The following is a 14,455-nucleotide window of genomic DNA, read 5'->3' as shown; positions in this document are numbered from 1 at the left end:
CTTGCAATCATGTATTAAATATTGTTATTAATAAAGATCTTATGCCCCAGCATCATGTCTATTTTGATGGGAAGAAATAGAAAGTATTTTTAGCAATCCCAAACAGGTATAAGGCTTTTTTCTTTCCTCCAAACCAGAAAACATTTATCGTTCTTGAATTGGTTTTTGTTTCTTTAATGATAGCTGACCGTTCATGGACACACGTGGAAAATCAGCTCACAGTGTGACTTCAATATTCCCGGGCACTTCCAAGCTGGTGATAAATTGGAAGTTGAAGATTAAGCCTTCACAATGTCTTAAGTTTTCAAGAACAGTCTTATAATGCATCAATGGTAACAGTCACTCCTTCCTTTCATTAGGTAAAAGGGCAAGAAAGAAAGGTTATTTTGGCTCCTGCAATACAAATTTATTGTCATTCTGCTGAGGAGCAGTAAGCGGGTGAAGAAAACTGTCGCTCTCCCACTGCCATCTGCTGAGGTCAAGACTGCTGTTTTCTCTTGGTGATCAGAGTGACGGTCCTGGAAGTTATTCCTTAGTTCTGGCTTTTCTTTTCAAGAAGCTGTCTGTTAGCACAGGACTTTGACCCGAATGCTGCTTTTGCCTTCCTTGAGTGCTGTGCAGGGCTGGATGACATGTCTGCCAGCTTCCTGATCTCCCCAAGATGGGGCTGCAGAAGTCAGGTTTAGCTCCGAGCAACCACTAGAACCATGGCACTATCAAGTTCATGGCTAGCAAACCAACAGACAAGCCTCTCTGTGCTCCTAGCCAGCAAAGAACAGCATCTTTGAAACCATCCCAAGGCCAAACTTCCCTTTACCTGAGACCAAGTCATTTCATCTGCTATAACACCACTGTGTCCAGAATACTGAGCAAATGTTTTTGTAATAATCTTATTAATACAGTTTTTTTTTTTTTCCTGGGCTCGAGACCCTGGGTTGTTCTTTTAAAACGTGGCAAGAGATAAATTGATCTGAATTAAAATCTGGGTTCCATTACTTATAAGTGTGTGACCATGGACAAGTCCCTGAATCTCTCCAAACCTATTACCTCTTGTGTTAAAATGGGGATAATTAACACCGTCTTAAAACGTGGCTGTTACCACCAACGATGGTTAATAAGATAAGATACACAAAAGCACCAGCACAGTGCCTGGCACGTTGTAGACACTTAATAATTTTTGGGGTGGTACTGATTCTGTTTCCTCGTGTTAATATGTTCACTACCGACCTTAGATCCTGCCTCTCCACACTCCTCAACTCAACTCATATTCCAAAGAGATGAAATTATGCATATTTGCATGAAATTATTTCAAACCATCTCCTATTGGCCATTTAACATGAAACCTACCTGAATTTTTTCATTGGAGATTGCTTTTCTTGAGCAGTGGCCAGATGACCAGAGTAATAGACTGGGAAAAACATAATGTTCCAGTTTGTGGAAAACCAAGTCATGAAAAATGGACAGTAGAAGTTCTTATAAGTAATTTTTACAATCTGTGTGGTTCCAACCCAAGATGATGACACTGACAAGATGATCAAAAGTCCCCAGATGGCCTTCAGAACCATAGACGCGCAGGATAGGCAGCGAGCCTTGATTCTGTTTTCTTGGCTGCTATTCTCAGGATGAGTCTGCGTTCCGTCATCCCCTGCAAACAGGAAAGGAATACAAATGTGTGGAAATCAAGTTATAAAACAGCAATCAAAAAGGCAGACAGTAGAATCACCAGTGTTCTTTTTTTTCCTCCTGCTGTCATTTGAAGAGACAGATAACTCTAGCTCATTTTCTGTCTGGAATCTGGAGTCTCTGCTCTGTAAGGTACAGTGTGTATCTGGACCCCTATCCAGGCTATGACAATGCTCATGAACTTGGTGGGTGCTCTCTGTTCCTGGGTGTACCCTACCCACTTCCTTGTGAGAGCATTACACATTTCAGCTCCAAAGGCTTTGGCCTTGGCCACGTAACCTGCTTTGTCTGATCAAACGTAAACAGGTGTGTGGTATGCCACCGCTCAGCAGAAGCTTTAAGAGGCATCACAGGGTCCCACTACCTCTCTAACTCTTCCTTTCTGCCACTAGGACGGAGAATCCCAAACAGAAGCTGCTCTTTTGGTCTCTGTGGGAGAATGAGCAGAACCCTGTGTCTGCTGACATGAAATGTGAACAAGAAATAAGTATTTGCTGTTATATTCCACTGAGTTTTGTTTTGTTTTTTTTAACTGCAGCAAAGATGACTATTAAGCTGAAAAGGATGTGTCCCCAAAACAGAGCAAGTCTGGACTGCACAAAATTACCTTCCACCTCAGAGCAAATTACGACTTAATATGTTTCTGGGAGCACAGTGAGTTCTGCTTTGTATTTTTACATTTACTAAGAAAATTTAGTAGCATTTTTTCCCCACTAAAATAGTCAAAGCTCTCTGAAAGTGACAATCATAAAGGCCTTCTCCCCTGATAGAGAAAACAAGTTCAACACAATGAATCTATGTACCTGTCAGGAAATTTAATGGGAGCAGTGGTCACCCTGAGTCCCCAGATAGTAGAATCCTGGGGGAAAGGAGGCAGAATTGTCTGCAAGATTCTGCTGTGTCTCCAGGGACCTCCTTTAAGTGTAAGGCTTATCCTGGGGTTAAGAAAGTGGTGCAGCCCACAGATAGCAAGTGAGAGTGGATGGTTTCTCACTTTTCCTCTCCAGAATCTGCTGGCTCTCCTGCTGAATGTGTGCGCACTGCTTAATGACCCAGGTGGGACTGCCCCACTGGGGTAAAGGCTTTCATCCAGCTAAGGCTTCCTGATATAATTATTTGGGGAAAGTGGGTAGCAAGACTTGAAAGTGAATTCTTCACTGCAGAATATAAACCAAGTAAGGATGAACACAGCAATTACTACATGACTTCCAAGTCTTATAAACAGAGTTCTCAGAGCCTAGGCCTCCAGAAGATGAAAACTGGTATTCTTTTATTTATTTATTCAACAAAGTCCTATGGAGACTACCAGGAGTTAGTTAGATAGTCGGGTCCCAGGGGTTCAAAAAAGAAAGACTTGAGCTCATAATCTAGACAAAGGCCAGAAAACACATCTCATACAGTATGATAAGGGCCAAGTATGGCAGATACAAGGCCACATGGAAGCAGAGGAGAAGCACTTGTTAAGAGGAGAGGGGCATAATGATCAGGAGAAACTCCCATAATGCAGTGACATTGAGACGAGTCTGTAAGTATGTTAGGCAGCTCCCTTGCCTGTGTACAGACTATACCTGATAACGGTTCTGCAAATTCCCTCTATGATCATGTGGCTTATACAGAGAGTAAAGGGAAAAAACAAAAATGAATAAGAGGGTGGAATAAGAGACTCTGGTGTTGGAAGGCTGGGAAGGGAACATGAGCCTACCCAATTAAGTGGGTATTATTCCCATTTTACAGATGAAAAAACTGAGACTTGTATTAAAGGTTGTTCAAGGTTGAGCCTAAGACAGTATGACTCCAAGGTCTAAACTTTTTATTCTGAATATTGATTCTGTCTAGGTTTCAGGCTTGATCTCCCCGTTTAAGCACTGGAAGTTTCAGAAATGGTTTGGAGAAAAAGTTCTGTTTCCTGGCAGGAATGGCAGTCTTGCATAAGGTTTAATAGAAGTGATATTAAGAGAAAGGTGTACTCTACTACACTTCAGATCACATTATTCTCACGGAATAGCTTATAAAGGAGGAAGGATTCTACAAAGATTTTAAGTATCCCTATGAGTTGGTATCTGCCTTCATGGTCACCTTCTTTGAAGATTGCATCTGTACCACCGTCAGAGCATGGAGAATATTTTTGATGACACCAATAGTCACCTAAATCCCCACCTAGTATTGACTCATTCTTTCTTCTGCTAACTGAATTGAATTGTTGACAATTCTTTAATTTTACTATTACAGATATCATAGAAAGATTGGCTCTCCAGAGTTCTTTTATTTTTCTGACCATTTTAAGCATGATTTTCTAGAGTCCTGCTTAGATTTATTGTTTTGTATATATCATTAAAATTGATTTACCAGGAATTCCATCCATTTCTATGAACCTTGATTGGAGTCATACAAATTGATGGTAGAGGCCACTGGAATTTGGAAACATGAGTGAAAGTCCTAGTCCTGCCATTGGATGGCCCTGAGTATATGTTTAATTCCATCTTAGGTTCTCTGTCAAACAGTGGTAATATCTATCTCATGGGCTTCATTTTGAGGTTAAGTACCATAACATTCATGAAAGAATGGTCTTCAGATTATTCTCCTTTTCTCTTTTCTTTTTGGTGTCTAGGAATATCCCCAAAAGTCTTCTGAATCATTTCAGAAAGAGTAAATCATGCCCCATGTGGTCTTTAATGGTACAGTTTTTAAGATTTGTAATCTGTATATGATAGGTAGGGCAAATTTATTAACCATATTTAATTAACTGGAACATACTGTTCTGCAGATAACTGGGATGATAAGAATATTACTGTAACTTACTAAAGCCAATTAAAACTTTCTGAAGATTTAACATGTGATTTTCTTCACTTTCTAAAAAAGAGTTTTAGCCTTGGGGTCCATAGTTGCTGAGATTCCATTTTAAAATATTGTCATTTTTTGAAAAAATCTTTTCTCATATAAAACCTCTTATCAAATAAGTAGGACCCTACAAGAGGCTTTCATACTTCCTCTATACCTTTGTTTACCTGAGTCCCCTGAATTACCATTTCTCTTCTGTTTATTTTTTAAAGCTAGTGTTCTCAAAGTTTGAGGGGATTTTTTTTCAGGTTTTTTTCACTACCCACTTATTTTGAATAGAGTATTTTGTTGTTTTTGCTGTTGTCACTATTGATTTTAAGGATGCAAGAGATTTTAATATGTTGCTGCCCAAGCTGAAGGAATAAACGGAGAAGGAGAGATTGAAAATGTAGGTGGAAGAGATGGAGAGAAGGTGATCATGGATGCAGAAGGAGTCAACATCAGAATGGTAGCAAACACAAAAATCAAAGGTGGTCCCCACAATGATGGTAATTAGCAAATTCGCAAACAAGAGAACAGAGACATTTTGAGGCAGAGAGGAAAGCATCTCTTAGCACACAATTGTTTTAGTCTTTTCAGGAAAGTAGAAGTGTGGTCAGATGATGAGAGGAAGTGAGTAAGGACTCAGAGCTTGACAGCATCTCTGGGGAAGGCAGTACGATGTCCACCACCAACATGTAACAGTATTGGGCAGCAGCCTAGTGGACCCAGCTGCATTTTAAAATGATAAGTTTGCTGGGAAACCCATGGATATAGTAAGGAAATTTATCTAGCAATTCCAGTAACCAAGTCACCCAGGAGTTGGTAAGTGGTCAGGCAGATGTGAGGAAATGCCGAAGGTCTTGATTTAATAGTAAATGCTGATCAGGGAGACAACTGAAGTGTCCTGAGGGAGGTGTAAAATTGGGAAAACTAGAAGGGCTCCAAGGACTGGCAGTCCTCATAAAGACAAGAGCAGAGTCTGTGATTTTACTGGTACTTTTATTCTTCTCAGAATGGGTACAGTGTGCTATTACTAAATCCCAGGATTGAGGTAAAAGATGCTGGCTTTTGACATCTTGAAGATGAGAAAACTAGTTTCCTTATAAACTTCATTAGAAGTCACTGTTAAGCCCTCCAATTATAGGTTTTGGTATTATTTCTCTGCTACACTGTACACCGTACATCATTAATGGATTATATCTGCACATTTCCTTTCTTCCTTCTCCTCCCACTTGATCAACTTTCCCCACATGCACTCCTGAGAGTCCATGTAACATCTCTACGTTCTGTGCCAATGGTGAGATCTTTCATTGCTGGCTAGAAGCTTACCAAATATACTGTTATTTAAGAGGAGGTTACCCACATACCTGATCTGTTCTGCCTCTCGGCTCTATGTCCACAAACTCCAGAGGATCCTCGACTCTGAAGTTCAAGAATAGGAGCAGAAGAATCTTCGGTGACAGACAGAGGGGACAGTTGTCTGCTGACGCTGCTGTGTGAACTGGGGCAGTTGGCTCCTGGTTTACATCGAGTAACTGATGATCTGGAGGTACCTGGGAAGAAAGAGTTCATACCAGTTTGAGAATTTCCTGAAGGAAAACAGATTTTTAAATGCCTTGGCAGTAAAATATATGGAACATTCATTGAGTTCATTTCTAATTTTAAAAAAGGGGGTCCTAAAAAGAGAATGCTATGTTGGCAAGGTCTGTGTCCCTAAGACAAAGGGTCTTTTTAGATAAATCCATTAACTGGAAATGAACATTAGAAAATGGTGTTTGGGTTGACATATCTGTTCTGAATTAGAACTGTTATCACAGTCAAACAGTTTACCTCAAGGAAAGCAAAGTGATGATATGCTTGCTTCCTCCCTTTTCTTCGTAAGGCTGACTGTTGAATTCCTAACTGGTAAGACTGCCAGCAGGGTCTCCTATTAAATCCACTATACACTTTTCCATCAGATTGATCACTAAAATCCAACTTTGTTGTGTCTCCCTGCTCTGGCTAGGACTTCCAATATGTTGAATAAAAGTAGTGAGAGTGGAATACTTTCAGCTTTTTCACTGTTGAGAATGATGTTAGCTGTGGGTTTGTCATATATGCCCTTTATTATGTTGAGGTAAGTTCACTCTATTCCCACTTTCTGGAGAATTTTTAATGATAAGTGGAAGTTGAATTTTGTCAGAAGCTTTTTCTGCATCTATTGAGATGATCATATGGTTTTTATCCTTCAATTTGTTAATGTGGTGTATCACATTGCAGATATTGAAAAACCCTTGCATCCCTGGGATAAATACCACCTGATCATGGTGTATTATCCTTTTGATGTATTGTTGGATTTGGTTTGCTAATATTTTGTTGAGGACTTTTGCATCTACGTTTTTGCATCTGTGATATTGGCCTGCAATGTTCTTTTTTTGCTATATCTTTGTCTGGCTTTGGTATCAGGGTGACGCTGACATCACAGAATGAGTTTGGAAGTGTTCCTGCCTCTGCAAATTTTTTTGAATAATTTAAGAAAGATAGGTGTTAATTATTCTCTAAATGTTTGGTAGTATTCACCTGTGAAGCCACCTGGTCCTGGACTTTTGTTTACTGGGAGATTTTTTTTTTTTTATTACTGATTCAATTTCATTACTGGTAATTAGGCTGTTTATATTTTCTATTTCTTCCTGGTTTAGACTTGGGAGATTGTACATAATTATGAATTTCTTCTAGGTTGTCCGTTTTATTTGCATATAGTTGCTCATAGCAACTATGATCCTTTGTATTTCTGCCGTGTCCATTGTAACTTCTCCTTTTTCATTTCTGATTTTATTGATTTGGACCCTCTCTTTTTCTTCATGAGTCTGGCTAAAGGTTTATCAATTTTGTTTATCTTTTCAAAGAAATAGCTCTTAGTTTCATTGATCTTTTCAATTTTTTTAGCCTCTATTTCATTTATTTCTGCTCTGATCTTTATGATTTATTTCCTTCTACTAATGGGTTTTGTTTGTTCTTTGCTTTCTAGCTCCTTTAGGTGTAAAATTAGATCGTTTATTTGAAATGTTTTCTTTCCTGAGGTAAGCTTGTATAGCTATAAACTTTCTTCTTAGAACCGCTTTTGCTGAGTCCCATAGATTTTGAGTCATTGTGTTTTTGTTTTCATTTGTCTCCAGGTATTTTTTTATTTCCTATTTGATCTCTTTAGTGATTCATTGGTTGTTTAGTAGCATATTGTTTACCTCTACATGTCAGTGCTTTTTGCAGTTTTTTTCTTGTAGTTGAATTCTAGTCTCATAGTGTTGTTGTTAGAGAAGATGGTGATATGATTTCAATTTTCTTAAATATACCGAGGCTTGATTTTGTGGCCTAGCATGTGATCTATCCTGGAGAATGTTCCATATGCACTTGACAAGAATGTGTATTCTGCTGCTTTTGGACAAATGTTCTCTCTCTATATGTATCTGTTAATTTCATCTTGTCTAATATGTCACTTCAGGCCAGTGTTTCCTTGTTGATTTTCTGTCTGAATGATCTGTCCATTGATGTAAGTGGGGTGTTAAAGTCCCCTATTAGTATTATGTTATTGTTGATTTGTCCATTTATGTCTGTTAATATTTGCTTTTATGTATTTAGGTGCCCCTATGTTGGGTGCATGTATATTTACAATTGTTATATCTTCTTAGATTGATCCCTTGATCATTATGTAGTGTCCTTTTTTGTCTCTTGTAACAGTCTCTACTTTAACTCTATTTTAATTCTATTTTGTCTGATGAAAGTATTGCTACCCTGGCTTTCTTTTGATTTCCATTGGCATGGGTACCTTTTTCCATCTCTCACTTTCAATCTGTTTATGTCTTTGGATATGAAGTGAGTTTCTTGTAGGTCTTGGTTTTGGATCCATTCAGCCACTCTACATCTTTTTTTTTTTTTTTTAATAATACTTTTTTAAATTGAAATATTGTTGATTTACAGTTTGTGCCAATCTCTGCTGTACAGCAAAGTGACTCAGTTATACACATATATACATTCTTTTTTTTTTAATATTCTTTTCCATTAGGGTTTATCTCAGGAGATTGGATATAGTTCCCTGTGCTATACAGTAGGACCTTGTTGTTTGTCCATTCTAAATGTAATAGTTTGCATCTACTAACCCCAAACTCCCAGTCCATCCCTCTCCCCAACCCCTTGGCAACCACAAGTCTGATCTCTGCCTGTGAGTCTGTTTCTGTTTTGTAGATAGGTTCATTTGTGTCACATTTTAGATTCTGCATAATAAGTGATATCGTATGGTATTTGTCTTTCTCTTTCTGACTTACTTTACTTAGTATGATGACCTCTAGTCACATCCATGTTGCTGCAAATGGCATTATTTTGTTCTTTTTTTATGGCTGAGTAGTATCCCATTGTATATATGTACCACTTCTTTATCTATTCATCTGTAGACGGACATTTAGGTTGTCTCCAAGTTTTGGCTATTGTGAATAATGCTGCTAGAAACACAGAGGTGAATGTATCTGTTGAATTATAGTTTTGTCCAGTTATATGCCCAGGAGTGGGATTGCTGGATCATATGGTAGTTCTATTTTTGGTTTTCTGAGGAACCTCCCTACCGTTTTCCATAGTGGCTGCACCAACTTACATTCCCACCAACAGTGTAGAAGGGTTCCCTTTTCTCCACACCCTCTCCAGCATTTGTTATTTGTAGACTTTTTAATGATGGCCATTCTGACCAGTGTGAGGTGGTACCTCATTGTAGTTTTGATTTGCATTTCTCTAATAATTAGTGATGTTGAGCACATTTTCATGTGCCTACTGGCCATCTGTATGTCTTCTTTGGAGAAATGTCTATTAAGGTCTTCTGCCGATTTTTCAATTGGATTGTTTTCTTATTGTTGAGTTGTGTGAGCTGTTTATATATTTTGGAGATTAATCCCTTATCTGGCACATCATTTGCAAATATTTTCTCCCATTCTGTAGGTTATCTTTTTGTGTTTATTTTTGTTTTTGTTTTTTAATGATTTCCTTTACTGTGCAAGAGCTTGTAAGTTTGGTTTGGTCCCATTTGTTTATTTTTATTTCTATTGCCTTGGGAGACTGACCTAACAAAACATTGGTACGATTTATGTCAGAGAATGTTTTGCCTATGCTCTCTTCTAGGAGTTTTATGGTGTCATGTCTTATGTTTAAGTCTTTAAGCCATTTTGAGTTTATTTTTGTGCATGGTGTGAGGGTGTGTTCTAACTTCATTGATTTACATGAGGCTGTCCAACTTTCCCAGCACCACTTGCTGAAGAGGTTGTCTTTTTTTCCCATTTTATATTCTTGCCTCCTTTGTTGAAGATTAATTGACTGTAGGTGTGCGGATTTATTTCTATTCTGTTCCACTGATCTATATGTCTGTTTTTGTACCAGTACCACACTGTTTTGATTACTATACCTTTGTAGTATTGTCTGAAGTCTGGGGGAGTTATGTCTCCTGTGTTTTATTTTCCCCCTCAGGATTGCTTTGGCAATTCTGGGTCTTTTATGGTTCCATATAAATTTTTAGATTATTTGTTCTAGTTCTGTGAAAAATGTTATGGATAATTTGATAGGGATTGCATTAAATCTGTAGATTGTTTTGGGTAATATTGCCATTTTAATAATATTAATTCTTCCAATCCAAGAGTATGGGATATCTTTCCATTTCTTTGAATCCTCTTTAATTTCCTTTACTAATGTTTCATAGTTCTCAGCATGTAAGTCTTTCACCTCCTTGGTCAGGTTTACTCCTAGGTTTTTTTGTGTGTGCGATTTTAAAAGGAATTGTTCTTTTTTTTTTTACATTCTCTTTCTGATTTTCATTGTTAGTGTAAAGAAATGCAACCAATTTCTGAATGTTAATCTTGTATCCTGCTACTTTGCTGAATTCATTTATCAGATCTAGTAGTTTTTGTGTGGGTCCTTAGGGTTTTCTATATATAGTATCATGTCGTCTTCATGTAGTGACAATTTTACCTCTTCCCCTCCAATCTGGATACCTTTTATTTGTTTTCTTGTTTGACTGCTGTGGCTAGGACTTCCAATACTATGTTGAACAGAAGTGGTGAGAGTGGGCATCCTTGTCTAGTTCCAGATTTTAGTGCAAAGACTTTCAGCTTTTCACTGTTGAGTATTGTATTGGCTGTGGGTTTGTCATAAATAGCTTTTATTATGTTGAGATATGTCCCCTGTATACCCACTTTGGTAAGAGTTTTTAATCATGAATTGATGTTGAATTTTTTCAAGTGCTTTTTCTGCATCTATTGAGATGGTCATGTGGTTTTTAAATTTTCTTTTGTTAATGTGGTGTATTACATTGATTGATTTGTGTATGTTGAACCATCCTTGTGAACTTGGGACGAATCCCACTTGGTCATGGTGTATGATTTTTTTTTATGTGTTTTTGGATTCAGTTTGCTAATATTTTGTTCAGAATTTTTGCATCTATATTCATCAAAGATATTGTCCTGTAATTTCTTTCTTGGTGGTATCTTTGTCTTTGTCCATTCTAAATGTAATAGTCTGTAATAGTTTGCTTTTGGTATCAGGATGATCGTGGCTTCACAGAATGTTTTTGGGAATGTTCCCTTCTCTTCAATCTTTCAGAAGAGTTTGAGAAGAATTGGTAAATATAAGTTCTTTGTATGTTTGGTAGAATTCACCTGTGAAGCCATCTGGTCCTGGACTTTTGTTTGCAGGGAGTTTTTTTATTATTACAGATTCTATTTCACTTCTAGTGATTGGTCTGTTCAAATTATCTCCTTCTTCTTGATTCAGTTTTGGTGGGCTCTATGTTTCTAGAAGGTTGTCCATTTCTTCTAGGTTGTCAAATTTGTTGGCATATAATTGTTCATAGTATTCTCTTATGGTTTTTTGTATTTCTGTGGTTGAGACTTTTCCTTTTTCATTTCTTATTTTGCTTATTTTGGTTCTCTCTCTTTTCTTCTTGATGAGCCTGGCCAGAGGTTTGTCAATTTTCTTTACCCTTTCAAAGAACCAGCTCTTGGTTTTATTGATTTTTTTCTATTGTTTTTTTAAATCCCTATTTTATTTATTTCCTCCCTGATCTTTATTATTACCTTTCTTCTGCTGAATTTAGGTTTTGTTTGTTCTTGTTTTTCTGATTCTTTTAGTTGGTAGGTTAGGTTGTTTATTTGAGATTTTTCTTGTTTCTTTGAGGAAGGCCTGTATCACTATTAACTTCCCTCTAAGAACTGCTTTTGCTGCATCCCATAAATTTTGTATGGTTTTGTTTTCACTGTCATGTGTCTCAAGATATTTTTTAATTTTCTTTTTGATTTCCTCATTGACCCGTTGGTTTTTTAGTAGCATGTTTAGTCTCCATGTAATCGTTTTTTTTTCTCATTTCTTTTCTCTATATCTTTTGATTGGAGCATTTAGTCCATTTACATTTAAAGTAATTATTTACATGTATGTTCTTATTGCCATTTTGTTAATTGTTTCTGGGTTGTTTTTGTAGGTCTTTTTTTTTTTTTAATTCCTTTATTCTTTTTTCTCATGTCTTGTGATTTGATGACTATCTTTAGTGTTATCTTTTTCTTTTTTGTGTGTGTATCTAGTATAGACTTTTGGTTTTTGGTTACCATGAGGTTTTTATATAGCAATCTATATATATGCATGATTGTTTTAAGTTGCTGATTTCTTAATTTCAAATGCATTCCAACAACCCTGCATTTTACTCTCCTCCCCTCACAATTATTGCTTATTTTGAATATAGATGATTTTACTACTTTTGTCTTTTAATATTCCTACTGGCTTTGTGAGGGATGATTTCCTACCTTTACTGTGCATTTGCCTTTACCGATGAGCTTTCTCCGCACATGATTTTCATGTTTCTCACTGTGTTCTTTTTTTGCTTAGAGCAATTCCTTTAACATCTCTTTTAAAGCTGGTTTAGTGGTGCTGAACTCTTTTAGCTTTTGCTTGTCTGTGAAGCTTTTTATCTCTCTATCAAATCTGAACGAGAACCTTGCTGAGTAGAGTATTCTTCGTTGTAGGTTTTTCACTTTCATCACTTTAAAAATATTGTGCCACACCCTTCTGGCTTGCAGAGTTTCTGCTGAAAAGTCAGCTGATAACCTTGCATGAGTTCCCTTGTACATAAAGTGTTGCTTTTCTCTTGAAGCTTTTAATATTCTCTATCTTCAATTTTTGCCATTTTATTTACAATATGTCTTGGTGTGTTCCTCTTTGGGTTAATCTTGTATGGTACTCTCTGTACTTCCTGGATTTGAATGTCTGTTTCCTTTCCCAGGTTAGGGAGGTTTTCAGCTATTATCTCTTCAACTATGTTCTCAACCCCTTTCTGTCTCTCTTCTCCTTTTTGGACGCCTATAGTGCAAACATTAGTGCACTTGATGTTGTCCCAGAGGTCTCTAAATTGTCCTCATTTCTTTTTATTCTTTTTTCTGTTCAGCATAAGTGATTTCCACTACTCTGTCTTCCAGCTCGTTGTTCTGTTCCTCTGTATCATTTAGTCTACTGTTGATTCCTTCTAGTGTATTTTTTCATTTCAGTTATTGTATTCTTCATCTCTTTATATTTATTCTTTAATGTTTTCTAACTCTTTGTTAAAAACTTCTAACTTCTCACTCTGTGCATCCATTCTTCTCCTAATTTCTTTGATCATCTTTATGATCACTATCCTGAACTCTTTCTCAGGTAGATTGCCTGTCTCCACTTCACTTAGTTCTTCTTCTGGAGTTTTATCTTGTTCCTTCATTTGGAATACGTTCCTCTGTCACCTCATTTTGCCTAACTTGCTATTTTTATTTTTATGTACCTGGTAAGTTGTTTATATTTCCTGACTTTGGAGAAGTGGCCTTCTGTAGGAGACATCCTATGAGTCCCAATAGCAAACTCCCCTCTTGTCACCAGAGCTATATGCTCTAGGGGTTCCTTCTATGAGGACTGTGTGGGTATTTCTGTTGTGGCAAGCTGACTACACCAGTGGTCTGGTAGGTTTATTTGGCCCTGGTCTGGTTGGTTGCCAGGTCCTGCCTTGTACAGAGGTTGTCAGCTGCTGGATGGTGGGGTCTGGTCATGAGGCAGCTGACTGCAGAACCCTAGAGGTCCCAGGGCTAGTGCTGTGTTACTGGTGGGAAGAGTCAGGATCCAGGAGAACCTGGGGCTGTTGCCCACCTACTGGTGGATGAAGCCAGGTCCTGGGGCTTGTGCCAGCCTACTGGTGGACAGAGCCATGTCCTGGGGTCTGGTTGCAGGGCCTAGGGGTACCAGAGCAGGTGTCAGATCTCTGGTAGGTGGGCTGATTCCTGACATGGTTGGCTACGGGGGCTGGTGTCTTGAAGCTTGTGTTGGCCTCCTAGTGGGCAGGGACCAGGCCCAGCCAGTTCCAGGGCAGGCCTAGTCCACAGACTGGGATGTTGCTGGGTTTTTTGTGGCTGGTGTCTGCCTGCTGGTGGGTACAGCTGGGTCTGAGGCTAGGACAGGCTCACTGGCGGGTGGGGCCTGGGCCCCACATGGTCTCTGGCTGGAGGCCCTGGGGGTCTTGGGTCTATTGCCTGTGCACTGGTGTGTGGGGACAGATCCTGGGCCCTCTGGTGAGGAGGGCCATGTCCAGAGGTGGCTGTGGACCCAGGGGGTCTTAAGGCAGCTTGTCTGCTGGTAGGTGGAGCTGTGTCAGTGTCCAGTTAACTGCTTGCCCTGAGGCATCTCAGTACTGGTGCTTGCAGACTGTTGGGCTGCAGTGGGACTGGGTTCTGTGGTAATAATCTAGAAGGAAGATTCCAGAATGGTGTTACCATGTGGTAGAAGAAGCTCCCCAAAATGATTGCCGGGATTCTATGTCCCCAGGGTGAATTGGAGTTATCTCCTGCCTCTCCAGGAGACTCTCTAGAGCTCAGAAGGTAGGTCTGACCCAAGCTCCTACCAAATTACTGCTTCTACCCTGGGTTCCAGAGCATGTGAG

At 38.6% G+C, this 14,455-nt stretch overlaps 1 protein-coding gene across 1 annotated transcript in view; it reads right to left on the bottom strand.

Annotated features, from left to right (window-relative positions):
• Nucleotides 1-14,455, bottom strand: part of SLC35F4 (solute carrier family 35 member F4) — a 271,171-nt gene that overhangs the window by 21,020 nt on the left and 235,696 nt on the right. The window contains exons 2-3 of the mRNA XM_068525947.1: nt 5,871-6,056; nt 1,348-1,645 (exon numbers count right to left, since the gene is read on the bottom strand). Coding sequence (XP_068382048.1) covers nt 1,348-1,645; nt 5,871-6,056 — 484 coding nt within the window. The remainder of the gene's footprint in view (nt 1-1,347; nt 1,646-5,870; nt 6,057-14,455) is intronic.

This window comes from Eschrichtius robustus, chromosome 1 (assembly GCF_028021215.1).
Source record: "Eschrichtius robustus isolate mEscRob2 chromosome 1, mEscRob2.pri, whole genome shotgun sequence".
Classification (NCBI taxonomy): domain Eukaryota; kingdom Metazoa; phylum Chordata; class Mammalia; order Artiodactyla; family Eschrichtiidae; genus Eschrichtius; species Eschrichtius robustus.
This window is presented reverse-complemented; position numbering and strand designations above follow the sequence as displayed.